The following is an 18,531-nucleotide window of genomic DNA, read 5'->3' on the forward strand; positions in this document are numbered from 1 at the left end:
TCTCACTTGCTCTGTGTCTCCAGTGATTACAACAGTGCCTGGCACATAGCCTATCAATAAATATTTAATTGACTCAAGAATTCAGAAGACCACAGTTTTCTGAGTTGGTCATTGACTACCCAATTTTATTTTATTTTTTTTACTGACTAGTCGACTTGTTAGTTTATTTCAAGGGAATCAAGTGGTTGGGGAGGAGGGTTTTGGATTCCTCTCTCCCCTTTGTCATTTATTAACTTTGTGACGTTGGCCAGTATATTTAGCTTCTCCGAATCTAGGTTTCCTTATTTGTAATGAGGGTAATATCAGTGCCTGTCTTGTAGCCACTACAAGGTAGTTACCATGAGGATTTAATAAAAATAATACGTGGCAAGTGCTTAGCACAATGCATATGAAATACAGCACGAGTGACATTAGCCGTTCATCACTGGCACCCTAAGTCCTCCCCAGGTGTTGTCTCATGTGATCCTCAAAACTGCCCAGATTACAGGACCATATTTGTGTGTGTCTGTGAAAATCCGCTGAGTTGCACATTTATTTGTATACCTTTCTGTATTTGGATTGTAGTTGATAGAAAGTTTGCCTAACAACAACAAAAAGCCAATGAGGTAGGAGCCGTCATCATCCCCACTTTACAGATTGGGAAACTGAGGGTCAAAGAGGTAAGTCATTGGCTCAAGATCACAAGAGAGCTGAAGCTCTGCGACCCGTGCTCTTAACAACAGCTCTTCATGCCCCCACGTGCTGCCTGGCCTGTTCAAACACTCAGTAAACAAACAGTAGCTTTTATTGTGGTTAACATTCAACATTTTTGTTGTTGAAAAATTTTCTTCTATTTTCTTGTTTTTTTTTTAAGTTAATTTATTTATTTGTTTTGAGAGAGAGAGCAGGGGAGGAGGAGAGAGAGAGGGAGAGAGAATCTCAAGCAAACCCCATGCTCAGTGTGGAGCCCAACGTGGGGCCCAACCACGACCCGAGCTGATATCAAGAGTCGGATGCTCAACCGACTGAGCCACCCAGGCACCCCTACATTTTTTTCTTCTATTTTAAATAATGCTTCAGAGTACATCTTTGGGCATTTTTGGCTTTTCTCTGATTTTGAATTATTTCCCTTAGCTAAAACCCCAAGGATAGAATTAACGGCGGGAAATGCCTAGAGAGCTGAAGTGACTTTGCTCAAGGTCACATATAAGTAGTGGTGCTTGGAGTAGGGCCATCATGCACAGTTGTACAGGTTGTTCACTTCACAAGGGCAATTGATCCATGGGTAAGTGGGCTTCCCAGAGGAGGTCCAGTAGGAGCTGAGCCTTTGGCAATGTTTGAAGGGGCAGAGGTAAAAGGGCATTCCAAGTAGGGGCACATAGGAGAAGAGAATGAGGAGAGCGTGATGGGGAAACCAGTTTCAAAGGAGCAGAGAATCAGAAAAAGGGGGATATGAGGAGATAGGTAGGGCTGGGTCATTCATTCATTCCCTAAATATTTGCTAGGCTCCTACTGTATGTTGGGAGCTGTGGATACAGCAGTGAACAAGCCCATCCAATCCTGGTACTCATGGTATCTCCAGTTGTCTTCTAGTTCTCTACACTCTCCCAGACTGTTGCCAAGCTCCTTGATTCTTCCTTCCTCATTCCCTCACTTCTATCCCTGCTTTGGCCACCTTCCTAGACCAGGGAAGCAGCCAGGTAGTCTCATGCAGGGGGCCACACACACAACAAGCACTTTGGAGGCATGCAGACATGGGTTCAAATCTCAGTTCTGCCATTCAGTATATCTCATTGGGGCTTGGTTTACAGGGAGTTAGTTATATGGTGGCTAGGGAGTCAAATGAGATGATGATGTAAGTGACAGCAGCTGGCACACAGTAGGTAGTTGATAAATGACAGTGCCTTGCCCTTTCCCTGCCAATCTTGGGAACCATCTTGTTTTCTTCATACCTTGACTCTTCATATTTGGGAAGCAGAGAGATGGAAAAGGTCGGGGTAACCACCAACTCCCTAAATATCTCTTTGGGGGAATCAAATCCCCAAGTATCCCCTTTTCCAAGAATTTTAAACAGATAGCTTAATTTGTAAGTACAATACCTACTATTAACTGAAGGTTTACTACGTGCTGGTTACCGTGCTAAGTGCCTTACATACACTCTTTTCTTGTCCTCATGACAGTCCTGTGAAGGTATTTCCATTGCTACCCCCATTTTATAGCTCAGGAAACAGATTCAGAAAAGTAAAGCGACTGGTCTAAAGTCACAAAGTTCAGGGATGAAATTGGGACTTGAGCCCACATTTTTCTGGCACCATAAAAACCTGTGTGCCCAACCACCAGGCAATCCTGCCTCATAGCCCATCTGGCTAAAGCAGGGAGAACCAACATGTTTCATTTCTTGAGTGCAGAAGGCCCAGAGGTGAGAGATTTCCTGAATCCCATAATGGACCGGACACTAAGCTGCAGACCCACAACTGCCCCAGCAGAGCAAAATCGGTGGTCTAAGACCTCAGGGTGGCCTAGACCTTCATCCCTAGTGCTGGAGGACCTCCCCACGGCAACAGAGCCATAAACACAAGCAGCTCTTTCAACAGGACGCTGAGCCTGAGTCATGGAGTATTTATAGATGGGCCTCTACTCTTCCCTCAGCTCTGCCAGGATTTATCAGGTTCACTTGGGGCTCGGAGGGTGACAACTTGTTTATCATCCAAGGTGCCCAAGCGGGCTGTTGGGACATTCTCCGAGAACGAGGTCTGGTGGCCTGCCCGTGTTTAGACCTGACCTGACCCCCATACATCAGACTGAGGCAACATCAGCTGTTCCACCTTCTCCCAAATACCCCCACACCCAGCCCTCCCACAACCACACCCACACCCAGTGAACTTACGGTCTCAGGGTAAAATGGGACGGAAATGTTATTTCTCTCAGGAAGACATCTTGGATTACTCTGGAAAGGTTAAAAATTTTCCCTAGCCCCACTGCTCTTGGGGAGTGAAGCCTCACATTGCCTCAGAATAACGTTACAGGTTGGATATTAATTTAATATCACCTTTATAGATGAGGCAACTGAGGCTCAGAGAGGTCAAATAACTTGCCCAAGACCGCCAATCATTGGGGTGAGCCTCAAAAATCTAGGTCTTCCTTGGTTCCAGAGCCAAAGCTGTGGGTGACCTTAGGCCAATTACTTCCCCTCTGAGCCTCTGTTTCTTTATCTGTAAAATGGAGTACTAATACCTACCTCTCATAGTCATAAGGACTGAATAAAACTGGTATGTCGTAGGCTCCCAACCACTGATTGTGGACCCTAGCCCCCAGCCTCAACAATCAGTAATTTGGCTTGTTCTAAGCCACTTAGGACAATTAAGCAGGTCACACTGGACTCAAACTTCAGGGACTTGAATCCAGGACCCAGACTCTTCCAGTCACCACTGCCCCACCCTTTGTTCCTTCCCAAGAGTAGGGGCAGAGGAATGAGGGAGTAGAAGGGGCGTTGGGAGGTTAAGGGGTGGCTGTGCTCAGAGGCACAGAGAGCAGACCATGCTCTCACATCTGTTTTGGATGGTGCCGGGCTCCAGGCTGCTGGCAGCCAGAGCTGGAGGTCTCAGTGCTGACTTAACAGAGCAGCCCCTGGGGCCATATTTAGTGGTTGAGTGCTGACCCCAGTTGGGTGGCTTGGCTGCAGGCACTAGGCAGAACCTGCATTTATAACCCCTAATAGGTGGCCCTTGCAAAAAACCGGTGGGCTGGCTTTCTGAGTCTGAGTCTGAAGGCAACCCGCTCCTCTCTGCTGTCTTGGGCCCCTCCCTCCCCAGCCCAGTGCAGGGCACCCAACTCAAGGTTCAGACAGATTTGGGTTCAAGGCCTGGCTCTTCCACTTACGACCTGTATGACCTTAGGCAAGGTACTTAACCTTGGCGTCCTGATCTAGAAATGGAGATCATCACACATGCTTCATAGGGCAGTGATGATTAAATCAGGTCCCCTTCTTCCTTCCCCTCCCCCACTACCACTAGGGCCCATGACCTCTAAATGCACCCCCTAAGGCCTTGACCTGGGTGTTCCAGGGGTCCTAGGCTGCTCACCTCTCACAGTGCTTCCAGAAACCCTACTCCTAAGTCCCCTCTGGCCTGTTGGCCAGGGCCCAGCTCTGACAGAGGTGACAGCCCAGCTTCCTCAGTTGCAGCTCAGGTTTCCTGCTGGGCCTCAGTAAGAAGCCCCAGCTCTTTGAGACTTAATCCATAGGAAGAGTGACTTTTTAAAAAATGGGATTTCTTTCCAGCCATTTTCTATGCCTGTACAACATTTCTGATTTCTACACTTCTTTACATAAACATAGATATAATCTTAACAGAAAAGAATCAGATTACATACAAACGACGTCTGTCTTTCTGCTTGTGGCTAACAATATATTGCCGACATCTTTTGATACTGGTATTCAATATAGAAAGCTCAAGGTCATTTTTTAAAATTAGAGAAATACTTATATATATATGTACTTTATGCATGGGCAGTCGGAATTCTTATTGGGGTATGCTTTGTTTTATTTTTAAGTAAACTTTTCCTTGAAGTATAACATACATTCAGAAAAGTGCACAATTCACAAGGATACAGTTCAAAGCACCCTCACAAAGGGAGTGTACCTGAATAGCTCAAACTGAGATCAAGAGCCAGATCATGACCAGTGCTCCAGAGTCTGGCTTGTGACCCCTTCCGGCCCCTGCACCAAGGGCAGCACTCTCTTGATTTCTAACAGCTCAGATTAGTTAGGGCTTTTTTGAACTTTATAAAGACAAAATCATGTACGTACTCTTTTGTTCAACATTCTTTGAGATTCATCTATGTTGTTGCCCATGGCAATATTTGTTCATTCTCACTGCTGTATAGCATTCACGGTGTGACCACACAACAATTTATTTGTTCGTTCCATTGGTGGACATTGGAGTCGTTTCCAAAGTTTTGCCACTACAAACAATACTGCAAAAAACATCCTTGTATTTAAATGGATCTATGGATCTGATTATCTATTTAACTGTCTCTAGTTGGCTAAATATATCTTTCTGTCACTATCTTTCTAGGATTTTGATAAGATAGATGCCTCAGAATAGAACTGCTGAGTCACATGTATAAATACTTTACAGTTTGATTTTGTAAAATCGTACCCCCGCCCCAAGGTCAAGGGTAGTGGCAGTGTCTATTGCCCTACACTTTCACCAAAGTTGTATATTATTAATTTTTAATAGTTTTGCCAATCTGGTAGGGGGAAAATTAGATTTTATTGTGGTTTTAATGAGATTTTGAAAATTAGTGAGGAGAAGCCTCTTGCTTGTTTTTGTTTTGGGCGAGGGGGCATTGTCATTTATTCTCTTGTGCATTGCCTTTTTGTATCCTTTGCTTATTTTTAAAACTTTAACGTATTATGGGTATTGACACTTGGTCTTTACGTGTGTTTCTACTGTTCCCAACGGTCACTTGTCTTTTAGCTTTGTTTATGGAGCAACTGCCAGTTTAAATATAGTTTGTTTTCCTCCTGCTTACTGTTTATGATCTGGATCGTCCTGAGGGTGTGTGTGGCAAACCCCAGGTTCAGGCTGGTGGGGGGAGAGCAGCAGGCCAGGTGGGGTGGGCAGGTGGCCCCCAAGACCGTCTCTCTGGAGTACAAGTACCTGAACATTCGGGTCAGCACTGAGCCCCCGGGAACCTTGAGTTTGCTGTAAGCCTTCCAAATGCCATCTGGACCCCACTGTCAGGGGAGTCTCTCTGCACAGCCCAGGGCCAGTGTTAACTGGGCCGTAGAGGGAGGGCAAACTTGAGAGCAAGGGTAAGCAGCCCGCCTCTCTGAGTTCAAGTCCTGTCTTCTCCTGCTCAGGCTGCCATAACAAAATACCACAGGCTGGGTGGCTTAAACACCAGAAATTTATTTCTCACGGCTCTGGAGGCTGGGAAACCTAGACGAAGGCACAGGCAAGGTGGGCTCCATTCTGAGGCCTCTTCTCTTGGCTTGTAGATGGCTGCCATCTTGCTGTATGTTCACATGACCTTCCCTCAGTGCATGTGTGTGAGAAGAGAGAGAGAGCGAGAGCAGGCTCTTTTGTGTCTCTAAGGCCACTAGTCCTTACCTCCCAAAGGCCCCATCACCAAATATGATCACACTGGTGTTTAGTACTTTGATATATGATTTTGGAGAGACACAAACAATGCCCCAAGCCATTTCCTAGAGGTGTAACCTTAGGCAAGTTACCTAAACTCTGTGGGACCCAATTTCCTTATCTATAAAATGGGCATGATAGTAGTGTCAACCTCATGAATTAATAAAGAAATTAATAGCTATAAAACACTTAGAACAGACCGTGATAGCTGTTCAAGATAGCTGTCAAAGTTTCTTGCCTCCTGCCTCCATCTGTGGTCCCTTCCCACACTATATCATGGTTGGTCTGTGTGACCAATAGAGTATAGTGGAAATAATATTGTGTCGTGTCTGAGGCTAGGTCATTAGAGAACCTTCGCTCTGTTGGATCACTCCATCTGGGGGAAATCAGCCACCATGCTCTGAGGATACTCAAGCAACCCTGTGGAGAGGTACACGTGCTAAGGAACTGAGGCTGCCCACCAACTTGCCGACCATGTGGGTCGGCCATCTTGGAAGTGGATCCTCCAGCTCCAGTCAAGTCTTAAGATATAAGCTGCACTGCAGCCCCAGCCAACATCTTTACTGCAGCCTCCTTAGAGGCACTGAGCTGGAACCACTCTGCTTAGCTGCTCCTGAATTCCTGACCCACAGAAAACTATATGAGATAATCAATGTTTACTATTGTTTTAAGCTGCTAAGTTTTGGGGAAACCTGTTGTGTGGCCATAAAGAATACACAGACCATGGGGTTATTCATAGTAACTGTTCAGTAAATGCCAGCCAGTGTTATTCCCTTGACTGTGAAAATCTTAGCCACGGTGTTTTTCAAGTGTCTGTCACGTGCCAAGTATGTGCCATATGCTGGGCATATGGACTCCTATCTCTGTGCCATCAATTTTCAGCAAGGCCTAGAGTGTTGGGGGCAGACAGTCACCCCAAATCCTAGACTCTTGGGGTTGAAAGACCCAGAGCTATCGTTACTCAACCCAACTTTCATTTTTAAGATGAGCAAACTGAGACACAGAGGCCGTATAACCCACCGTAGGTATCGGAGCTGATATAGAAGAGCCTGAACCAGAACCCAGATCCACTGGTGCCTGGGCAGCCCCTTTGTTGTTGCTCTGCCTTCTAATAAGGAGCCATTGCATCTTACAGTTTATAAAGCCCTTTCAGTATTTTATTTTGGGATCATCAATGCAGAGCCCCCTCCAGACCCTATTGGTATCCATATCCCTAGGGCAGTCTATTTCTCTAAAGGCCCCCCACTCCCCAGAGCCCTTATAGCTGCCCACAATGGCTGTCTGGACCTGGAAACAACAGGAATAGGCCTGTGGGGCTCCCGGCCCTGAGTGGTGAGATCCTGAAAACACTCTGCTCTTCTTCCATGGCATGTGGGCTTTACCCTGGCACCTGGTTCGTTGCATCACAACCCCAGATCCCACTGATCTGCCTCTGCCAACTGTTTGGTCTTTAGCTTCTGGATAAAGGACCTATCAATTTGATCCTGTGATTTGGGATGACTCTTTGTTGAGGATGACACTGAAGCATGTGACAGAGAGCTCAAGCTGTAAGAAAAACAGTCTTCGTCCCCCACCCCCACCCCCGACTTCTGAGGGTGTTCAGGCACCACAGAGGCTCCAGGGGAAATCCAGAGGAAGAGGCAGGGCAGATCCACCCTCTGGGACAGTCATAGGGGCCAGGGCAAGAACAGTACATGCATGGAAGGGATCCATGGTGTACCAAGGAAACGTTTAAGCAAGCCCAAGCTATGCAGAAATGAAAGGGGAGATGGAGGATTGCTTCCTCTCCAGCATCGCCACCCCCAGGCCTGTGTCAACCAGTCACCCACCCCTGGAAGTCTTCCTCTGAGAACCAGGCCACTGAGGACATGGGGACCCTCGGGGATCATTTCTTAATGGTTGATCCATTTGGCAAACAAGAAACTGAAGGTGGGTGTGGCTGGCTAGGCATCACATTGCTGGTCTCTGGCAGTTTTCTCCTCCAACCAAGAGGTCTCAAAATCTCAGGTTTCCAGAAAGTTCCCTCTCTAGTGACAGTCAAAAACAGCACAGAGTTTGGGGTTAAATCGTCCTTTCAGCTCTGCGTACACTAACTGTGGGACTTAGGGAAACTCCATAATCAATCTGTGCCTCAGTTTCCTCATCTGTAAAATGGGGATAAGTATGACCTACTCACGGTTGTTGTGAGGACTGAATGAAATAGTACCATGAAGCTTTTAGTAGATGCCCAGACTCTTGCAAGCAGTATATCAATCAAAAATAGTGTAATAATTGGGAATGCAAGCTGGTGCAGCCACTCTGGAAAACAGTATGGAGGTTCCTCAAAAAACTGAAAAGAGAACTACCCTATGACCCAGCAATTGCACTACTAGGCATTTATCCAAGGGATACAGGTGCGCTGTTTTGAAGGGACACATGCACCCCCATGTTTATACCCGCACTATCAACAATAGCCAAAGTATGGAAAGAGCCCAAATGTCCATCAATGGATGAATGGATAAAGAAGATGTGGTATATATATACAATGGAGTATTACTTGGCAATCAAAAAGAATGAAATCTTGCCATTTGCAACTACGTGGATGGAACTGGAGGGTATTATGCTAAGTGAAATTAGTCAGTCAGAGAAAGACAAAAACCATAGGACTTCACTCATCTCAGGACTTTAAGAGACAAAACAGATGAACATAAGGGAAGGAAAACAAAAATAATATAAAAACAGGGAGGGGGACCAAATACAAGAGACTCATAAATATGGAGAACAAACTGAGGGTTACTGGAGGGGTTGTGGGAGGGGGGCTGGGCTAAAGGGGGAAGGGGCATTAAGGAATCTGCTCCTGAGATCATTGTTGCACTGTATGCTAACTAAGTTGGATGTAAATTTAAAAAAATTAAAAATAAAATTTAAAAAATAGTGTAACAATTATTATTACTTCCCATCACCTCTTTTTATTGTCAGGTCCAGACCATTGCCCCTGCTGCTTTGCCTAACCCCTACCCAGCTGGGACCCCCTTGGGTACTAAGCTCCTCCCACTACTAACAGACTTTGGGGGCAGTCCCAGATGAAGTCTGTCTCTTAGCTGGGTGATGTTCTGCAAGTTACTTAACTTCTCTGAACTTCAGTTTCTGATATGTCAAAATGAGGATCATAATACCCTGAATCATTCTCTGACAAATCAATGGCACAGAAGAATGGCGGAGAAGGCAATTGCTATAGATTAAAAGCCATTGATGAGATGAAAACAGTGAATTATCATGTGGAAGACCTTATTTGGATCTCATTTGTAAAACTAACTGTAAAAAGACATTTGTGACAATCAGCATCCTCGGAATATGGTTTGGAAACTAGATAATATTAAGAAATTCTTGTTATTTTTGTTAGATGTGATGATGGCATTGTGATTATGTACCAAGAAAATCCTTATCGGTTAGAAATGCTTACTGAAGTATTTATGGATAAAATTGCTTGATGTCTAAGGTCTGCTTTAAAATATTTCAGACAAAAGAAGTGTGTGGGGTATTAGATGAAGTAAGATTGGGGAACTGTTGGTAACAGTTGAAACTGAGTTTGGTTACATGAGTTCATTATACTATTCTCTCTACTTCTGTGTGTTTAAAATTTTCATTAATAAACAGTAAAAATAAAAAATAAAAGCATAAACCGGGGCACCTGGGTGGCTTAGTTGGTTGAGTGTCCAACTCTTCATCTCAGCTCAGGTCTTGATCTCTGGGTTGTGAGTTCAGGCCCCATGTTGGGCTTCATGTTGGGTGTGAAAAAAACCAACCAACCAACCAACCAACCAATCAATCAATCAATCAAACAATAAAAAGTAAAAATAAATAAGCAAGGAGACATGAAGGGAGGGAAGCAGTAAAATGTAGTCGTCAAAAGCTCTGGGCTCAGATGCACCACTGATATTCTGTGTTTGTCTTTTCATCTGTCGGGCCATAGCTTTCTAGTATGTTCCAGTAACTGGTAATGGTACTGGTTTATAACTTCCTGGTTCTGATCCTGGCTCTGCCACTCACTAGCTGGGGTACTTTGCCAAGTGACTTAACCTCTCTGAGTCTCTTTGCTCAGCTGCTTTTGGGAAAATCATGATCAGTGCCTCACTGAGTTATTTTGAGGACTGAACAAGGGAGCGTGGATGGGAAGGGCTTAGCACAATGCCTGGCATGCAGTAAGCACTCAATAAATGCTTTGGTGTGAGGAGCACAGGTTTAGGAGTCAGGCTAACTTGGATGTGAACCCAGCTCTGCTGTGCCACTTGTGGCTGTGTGACTTTGGCCAAGCCAATTAATTCTCTGAATCTTGTTTCCTCCTGGGAAAACGAGGATCATAATACCTCCCTTGCAGATCTGTTGTGAGGATTAAATGGCAAGATGTGTTTTGATGCCCAGCATGGCCCACGTGGGAATTCCCCTTCCTCACCCCTTGACTTTCAGCAGTGCTGGCCTGGCCAAGGCCCAGGCTGGAGTCGATCCCACTGTCCATTTGCGTGGTTTTTGCACCTGGACTGCCAACTGTGGCTGGGGAAAGTCAACAGAACCATGTGAATGGCTCCTCGCAAATAGCAAAGCCGGGTTATGAAACACCAGCGAGGCTCTTCTGCCCTTGCACAGCCCTTCTATCCCTCTCTGGGGGACTTCCTCTTGTGCTTCGCACTGGCTGGGCCACCCACTCATGCTACCCTTCCCCCTGCTTCCCCCTCAGAAGTTGATCTCAACTCCCTCTTGACTGAGGTCATCAATATGAGCACCTTTCTCTCCACTTCCCAGGACTGGATTCTCAGTTCCATCCTCTCCTCTTTCCTATCCTCCCAACTAAAGACAAAGAGTGTACTTCTCTTCCAAGGCTGTAGCATTTGCTCAGTCACCCTCCTCCCAATCTTCCAGTACTTTCTTTCCAATGTGTCAGTCAAAACAAACAAAAAATGCTCAAATACCTTAATGTTTCCCAAGTCTAACAGTGATCCTGTTGTTCCCTTACTTAACTCACTCATTCAGTGGGTGGCTCAGTTGGTTAAGTATCCGACTTCAGCTCAGGTCATGATCTCATGGTTGGTGAGTTTGAGCCCTGAATCTGGCTCCGGGCTGACAGCTTGGAGCCTGGAGCCTGCTTCAGATTCTGTGTCTCCCTCTCTCTCTCTGCCACTTCCTAACTCACACTCTGTCTCTTTCTCTCTCTCTCTCAAAAATAGATAAACATTAAAAAAAAATTTAACTCATTCATTCACTAGTCCACTCATTTAAGAAATATTTGTTGAGTACCTACTGTGTCACTGGGGGTACAGAATCCACAGAGACAGTCTTTATCCTCAAAGTCTTCAAGGTCCAGAGGGAGAATCATACTCACAACCATATAATGGTAAGATAACAAGTGGGGTGCAAAGATCGACCATGCTTGATGCAGAGATTGATGAGGTGTGCAGTGGGGGGCAGGGGAGCCCAAGGATAGCTCTCAGCTTTCTGGTCTGCACAAATAGGTGAACGGTGGTGGTGTTCACAGAGACATGAGACTAGGAAAACACAAGGAGGAGCTAGGTGCTCTGCTTGGGGGTCTGATGAGTTTGAGGTGCTATTGGAACATCACAGCAGAGATCTCCAACAAATCTTCAGCTTAAGGGAGAGAGAGATCTGAACTGGAATTAGAGATCTGAGGATCATTGGCACATCGAGATGGAGTCTTGAATGTATATAGAGTGATCTCTGCTGCAAGTAACAAGAGTAATTACACTATGATGCCCTTTGTTATCTCACATCCTAAATAGTCAGGGGTGGGGGACAGCTCCAGGGGCAGGTAAACTGGTAGCACAGTGATGTCATCAATGACCAGGGCGTTATCTATAGTACTTTTTTGCTGTTTTCAGGGAGTGGATGTCTTCCTGAGATTTGCCTGCCATCTTGGTTGCAGGATAGCTGCCCTACCCTCTTACAGCCCCATTCAAGGCAAGAATGAAGCTTTCCTTTGGAATTTCACTTTTCATCTGGTGGGGGGAGGGGAGGATCCTTCATCTTTAGCCCACTTCCGTGAGTCCTTGGGTCTCCGAGGCCATAACTGTGTCACTTAGGCAAAGGAGAATGGGATTATGTTGACAGGTTTAAGGCTTAGTCTCCTGGGGCCTTGGAGAAGTCCACCTCCCTGGAGAACGGTGCTGATATCTGAACAAGGCTGTGTGAGCAAGGAAGAAGAGATGGCCTCTTTTCAACCCTCCCCCTTCTTCCGACCCATAGCTGACTTGGCAGTGTTGACCTGCAGTTCAGTAGAGTCAAGCACATCTGGATTCATATCCTAGAGCCATTTCTTCCAATCTGTGTTACTTCATGTCAGTTATTTTATTGTTTGTCCTGGAGTTTCCTTATCTGCGGAATGGGAATAGAACAGTTCTTACGTTGTTGGCTGTTGGGGTGCTGAAATGAAACAATGCATGCGAAGTGCTTAACACAGTCCCTGGCACTTGGTAAGTGCTCAGCAAAAGCTAGCCATTAATATTTTGGGGGGGACCACCCTCTCCTTAAAATTCTCCAGCCTCATGGGGTGCCTGGCTGGCTCAGTAGGTGGAAAGCGTGACTCTTGATCTCGGAGTTGTGAGTTTGAGCCTCATGTTGGCTGTAGAGATTACTTAAAAAAATATTCTTAAAAAAAAAAAAAGCTAGGTGCTCTGCTTGGGGGGTATAATGAGTTTGAGGTGCTGTTGGAACATCACAGCAGAGATCTCCAACAAATCTCGTCCTCCTGTCCTCTGGGCCTCTCCTTCTTCTGTGACTGGTTACTACTCCTCTTCTTCTCACTCCCATTTTCTTCCCTTCCCAAAGTTGGTTGGCTCCTCTGCCCTCACCACTCACTGGACCTTGTCTCAAGGTTCCAAGGCTCTTCTCCAGGCTGAGGTGATCCAACCTACCCTCCTACCGCCCTTTTTTCATGGGACCCTGGACACTGCTGTATGTTCTACAGCCTTTAGGCTTATCCTGAGGCCTGCTGTCACTGCTCCCACTCTCGTCCCGGCCCCTGACACTGGCTGGCCCCATATCCCTTTGCATGAGATTCTCCCTTAAAAATAGTCATTGGAACTGCTCTAATGACTTCCATCTGCCACCACAGAAGATGTCCAGAAAAACATAGAGACAAATTTAAATTTGTGCAGAGAGGAGAGGGGAGCGTCTGGATAACCTCTACGTGTCCAGGTAGGGTTTTGTGGCCCCACGTGATGGCTATTTCTGCTTGTCTCCCTCCCTAGGCTGTGAGCTTCTCAGGGCAGGAAAAGCATTACTCACCCATCTGTCACCCTGGTGTCTGCTGTATAGTTAGTACTCAGAAAAATGTCTGATGAATGAAAAGGATTCGTGGCTTTGCCACTGACTTTCGAAGTGACTTTGAATAAGGCCCTTTCTTTCCCTAGACCTCAGTGTCAAACTCTATAAAACAAGGGTTCTGCACTATGTCTCAAGGAAGCCCTTTCATCATTAAAGTGAACTTAGTGGTCAGTGGACGCAGGAGGGATGGGCTAGCTGGGGTGGGGTGTGAAGGTCTCTAGCAACATGCTGTGCTCAGGGATGGGGTCAGAGAGAGGGACTGCCCAGACTCCTCTTCTTGAGTACTTGGGAGCTAGTCAGTACTCTAGAGGAGGGGATTTAGGGCAGTGAGGGATCACTGGCTATTAACCCTGCAAATCCCAGTAGCCCACTCCTTGGGTCCCATAGCTGGCTTACCAGGCTGGCATGGGAGGAAGACTAGTTTCTGCAGGAAATTCTGGTACCCACTCCTCCCCCCACGCCTGCCCATGAACAGGCTGTTCTTGTTTACGACCCTCCTCCCAGGAGAACAGTGATTGCTCATCCCTACATGTGATTTGAGAGGGCCGGTCTTTCAGGCCTGGAGGAAACTCAAGCCCCAGCCAGCCACTTGGCATCGGAATGTTCAGCTGGTCCCCTCCTGGGGCTCATGTGACCAGGACCCAGCTATAAATATCAGAGGGGCCGCAGACCAAGACAGAATTCGGGCGCCAGGAGAAGAAGGCAAAGAGGCTCTGGCTGGGTACTTTGTGACAAAGGCAAGACCCCAGGTCTACTTAGAGTGAGGCAGGTGAAGGAGGCAGCCAGGTGAACCCCCAAACCTCCTGACAATATGGATTATAAGTCAAGCCTGATCCAGGATGGGAACCCCATGGAGAACCTGGAGAAGCAGCTGATCTGTCCCATCTGCCTGGAGATGTTTACCAAGCCGGTGGTCATCTTGCCGTGTCAGCACAACCTCTGCCGGAAGTGTGCCAATGACATCTTCCAGGTCAGTGCTTGGGCACAGCCCCGTCCTGGGGCCCCAGGTGGCCGCTCAGTGTTCCTGTGGTGAAAGCCGTTCTCGCTTAGTCTAGGACTTCTAAACCAGGGCTGGTTTTCTCCCGTCTAGAGCGAAGCCCCTGCAGAGGCCTCTGGGCTGGGGGCGGGGGGCTCGGAGGCAGCTCTGGCTGCCCCATTCCTTCTCCATGACGCGTGTTTCCCCTCCCCACCCTGCCCGCAGCCCCCACCGCTGCCCTGAGCCCGCAGTTGACTCTCCAATCAGGAGTCAAATGCCTCAAGCGATAAGTGGGAGAGGCAGGAGAGAGAAACCAGACCCCTGAGGCTGGAGCCAGCTCCCTGGTGGCAGGGGGCCCAGAGCTTTAGGAGGAGGGTGGCCAGGAGGCACTGGGCAATAGAGGCACCTTCCCTTTCAAGTCTGTTGCCGGTAATAAGGGGCTGGAAGGGATCCAACTTCTTAACAAAGGAATGGGAGGGGCGTCCTGGCTGGGAAGCAGCCCTTTACAAAATGTTCTCTTACTCTTCTATCTTTCAAGTAGGGGCCTACATAGTTGGCTGTAGAGATAATGCCCACTGCATGAATGGGTAAACGGAGGCTTAAGAGTGAGAAGGGTGCTTGCCCAAAGTCATTCAGAGGATAGCCGTGGCTTGAACCTAGGTCTGCTGACTCCCAAACTCGCTGACTGCTATGTTACTTCTCGAGTGTTCCCCGTGTAAGTGGGCTGGCTCTCATCTCAGGATGGGGAGCTCCAGGTCGAATGGTTTGACCAGAATGGTTGAGGGAAGCAGGAAGAAGGACGATGGGAGATCGTCCCAGGCCTCACCTCTGCCCTTGCCGCCCGCAGGCCGCCAATCCCTTCTGGACCAATCGGGTCGGGTCTGTGTCCATGTCTGGGGGCCGTTTCCGCTGCCCCTCCTGCCGCCACGAGGTGATCATGGATCGTCATGGAGTGTATGGGCTGCAGAGGAATCTGCTGGTGGAGAACATCATTGATATCTACAAGCAGGAGTGTTCCAGGTCAGTGTGCTTTGCTGCTGGGGGCCCGTCCTTCCTCCCCAGATGGCCAGTGCCCAGCTCTCCCAGGCTCCTTCCCATCAGCCCAGGATCCAGTGCCCTGGCTGGAAGAGACACGCTAGTCAGTCCAGAGAGCCATGTCCGGCTTCCTCAGGCAGAACAGAGGCTCATTCCCATCTCCAACACTGGCTCTCGGTGTCACTCAGTGAATGGGAAGGGGCCCAGACATCAGGCTGCCCTCCTGGGAGAGACTGAGACAGGAACCAGGGGAAGGCCGAGTTGTGAGAGGGAGAGGAAGACCCTGGGGCCAGCTAGTGGCTGTGACAGGCAGAGAAAAGGGCCCAGAGAGAACGCGGCCAGTTTCTCCATAGTGAAGGCGACAGCTACCATCCCAGGCCCCGGGGACGCTTCCTCCTGCTGCTGCACAATAATCCCGTGGATCAGGCATGATTTTTATCATCCCCATTCCACGGATGAGGAAGCTGAGGCTCAAAGAGGCGAAGTCAATTACCTAAGCTTTCCCAGCCGGGGAGTGGAATGGGCTGGGAATGGGCCCTGCAGATCTGGCCCCAGGTCTCCCTGTTTGTAAAACAGCAGCTCTGTCTCAGGCAGAGAGAGACAGAGAGACAGAGAGACAGAGAGAGAGAGAGAGAGAGAGAGAGACGGCCACCAGGGAGATCTTTACAAACCCAGACACCTGACAAGACTCCCAGGCTGCTGCCCTCGCATCCTTTGGTCCTAAACAGTCACCAGGTGCCTGCCTGCTGGCAGTGTCCTGCCTAAGGAGAGGTGACAGACCAATGTCAGTGAGAAAAAGCCCTGACTCTGTCACTAATCTACTGTGGGAATCTCCGGTGAGTCTTTGAGCCTTCATTTCCCCTGTCTGCTGAAGGGGACAGTGAGGTTTGTTCCTGTGGCTGTCAAATAGGGCTTTGATGGGAAATGTTAAAAATATCAAATATTTATTGAGCACCTCCCGTGTCCAGGCACGGTACTAAGCATCTTCCATGCACGATCCCTATTTAATTCTCACAGTAATCCATACGGCATTCTTAGCCGCATTTTCCAATGAGGAAATGGAAGCTCAGAGAGGGTCAGAGGTTTGTCTAAGGCTCCTCAGCAAGTGTGAAGCGGAGAGAGAGCCTGTCTGACTCCATGGTGAACACTCCTGACTGCTGTTGCCTCTCGTGTTGCTGGAGTTCAGCACTGCAAAAGTGCATATACATTACTGATCATGATCATAATAACGAAATCAATATTGCATCTAAACAGTAGCCTCCCCGCCCCCCAGTGTCGACCTATGAAGAGCATGTTATGTTTGAACCCTTCAAGGCCTTTCCGCATCGTTGAATGGCAATGATAGCCGCCCTTTTTGGGGGGTCTGCTCTGTGCCAGGCTCTACACGCTCATTGCGGACAACTGCCATGATCCCAGTGGCTCTGGGATAAGACCAAGCCTCAGAGAGGTGAAATCACTTGCCCAAGGTCACAAAATGAGTGAATGGAGGAACAGTCTGGATTTGAACCCAGACGCTGATGCCTGGGGTTGGAAGAATGGGCATCTGGGATGGCAGTGGGCACGGGCACCAGACCCTCAGGGTCTTCCCTCACCTCTGCCGCTACAGCCATTCCAGAGCTCGATTCCCTGGGTGGGTGGGTAGAGAGTGACCCCTGCCGGCATTGGGTGGGGAGGGCGCTGGGTTAAAAGACGGAAAAAGACAAGTCTGGAGAGGGGTTGATTTAAGAACCAGTGGAGACAATAATGTCTGGGGGTGTGATCCGTTGTCCAAAGCTGTTCAGGGGTGAGGCCCTGGCAGGGACGGGGGACAGTCGCCATTTGACATTTATGAGATGTTTGCTGTGGTAGGGGCTGGGAAAGCAGAGGTGGTGTAGACATGGTGTTGAATCTAAATGAGTGTAGTCTAGCTGGGGAAATAGGAGCTAGACCCAAAAAAACTGAACCTCAGGGAGGAAGTAGCCGATACCCCAAGAGAAGCACAAATAAGATGTCAGAGTCCCTAAGTAAAGAAAACGACCGAGGGAGAAAGAATGTGTGTTTGGGAAGGAGAAAACTGGACGCTGGAGAGACTTTCTGGATTGTAAGCCAAGGCTCAGGCTGGGCTGTTGGTCATCCCTGGGCTGCCCTTTTTCTGATTGTGTGACTTGGGGCGCACACATTTCTTCCTTCTCTGAGCCCGATGACACCCTCACGGCATACTTACTGATAGATTCTCTCCACCTGTTGAATTACCACCTCCTCCAAGACACGTACCGTACCCCGCAAATTCCGGGGTGAAGAGAATAGACAGGTTTCCCTGCTGTGGTGGAGGTTACAGTCTGGTGGATTAAATATAGAATTCAGTGAGGCCATGAGTATAAATTGCTTTGCTCAGGTCAGGCCTGTAGTAACCAAGAGCTACGGGGACTATAATTAGATCAATGCACTCTTGCCTCCCCTGCCCTGACTTGATGGGTGACCTTGGGCAAGTCAATTCACCTTTCTGGGGTTCAGTTTCCTCTTCTCAAAAATGTCCCCGGTTCTGACTCTGGGATTCTACCACCTTTCCCATGTCCTGCACTGGCAGGGTCCTATGGCAACTCCATCACCCAGAGTTTGGGGCCAAGGATCTGAGGACAGCCTTGGTGTCCCTGGCTTTCCTGGCCCCAGAAAATGAAAAGGGTTGGGAACAGCCAATCACTGAGAGCTCAAGCCATAGATCTGGGGGTGGCCCCCTGGAGCTGGGGAGGAGGCAGGGACTCGGAACGCTCACCGTGTGACTTGCGACTCTTCTCCACTGCAGTCGGCCCCTACAGAAGGGCAACCACCCCATGTGCAAGGAGCACGAAGATGAGAAAATCAACATCTACTGTCTCACGTGCGAGATGCCCACGTGCTCCATGTGCAAGGTGTTTGGGGCTCACAAGGCCTGTGAGGTGGCCCCGCTGCAGAGCGTCTTCCAGGGACAAAAGGTACTGGCTGGTGCCACTTCTACCCCCAGCCTGGGCCTGCCAGGCATGGCCAGATGATTCAGGATGTGGATGTGATCCCTGTAGATCTGCTGAGCCGGCCTTTCAGGAATAGTCCCTCTGGAGGGACTTC

The 18,531-nt window shown here is 48.2% G+C and overlaps 1 protein-coding gene across 7 annotated transcripts in view; it reads left to right on the forward strand.

Moving 5' to 3' along the window:
• Window positions 1-18,531, forward strand: part of TRIM63 (tripartite motif containing 63) — a 41,805-nt gene that overhangs the window by 16,235 nt on the left and 7,039 nt on the right. For 3 of the 7 annotated variants that reach the window (XM_047870327.1, XM_047870331.1, XM_047870330.1), the window contains 3 exons: window positions 13,364-14,409; window positions 15,263-15,435; window positions 18,233-18,401. In XM_047870327.1, coding sequence (XP_047726283.1) covers window positions 14,251-14,409; window positions 15,263-15,435; window positions 18,233-18,401 — 501 coding nt within the window. In that variant the 5' untranslated portion in view covers window positions 13,364-14,250. Of the gene's footprint in view, window positions 1-11,302; window positions 14,410-15,262; window positions 15,436-18,232; window positions 18,402-18,531 lie in introns of those variants that run through there. The other 4 variants (XM_047870328.1, XM_047870332.1, XM_047870329.1 and 1 more) reach the window with 4 other exon arrangements.

The sequence above is a fragment of the Prionailurus viverrinus genome, chromosome C1 (genome assembly GCF_022837055.1).
Source record: "Prionailurus viverrinus isolate Anna chromosome C1, UM_Priviv_1.0, whole genome shotgun sequence".
NCBI classification, from domain to species: domain Eukaryota; kingdom Metazoa; phylum Chordata; class Mammalia; order Carnivora; family Felidae; genus Prionailurus; species Prionailurus viverrinus.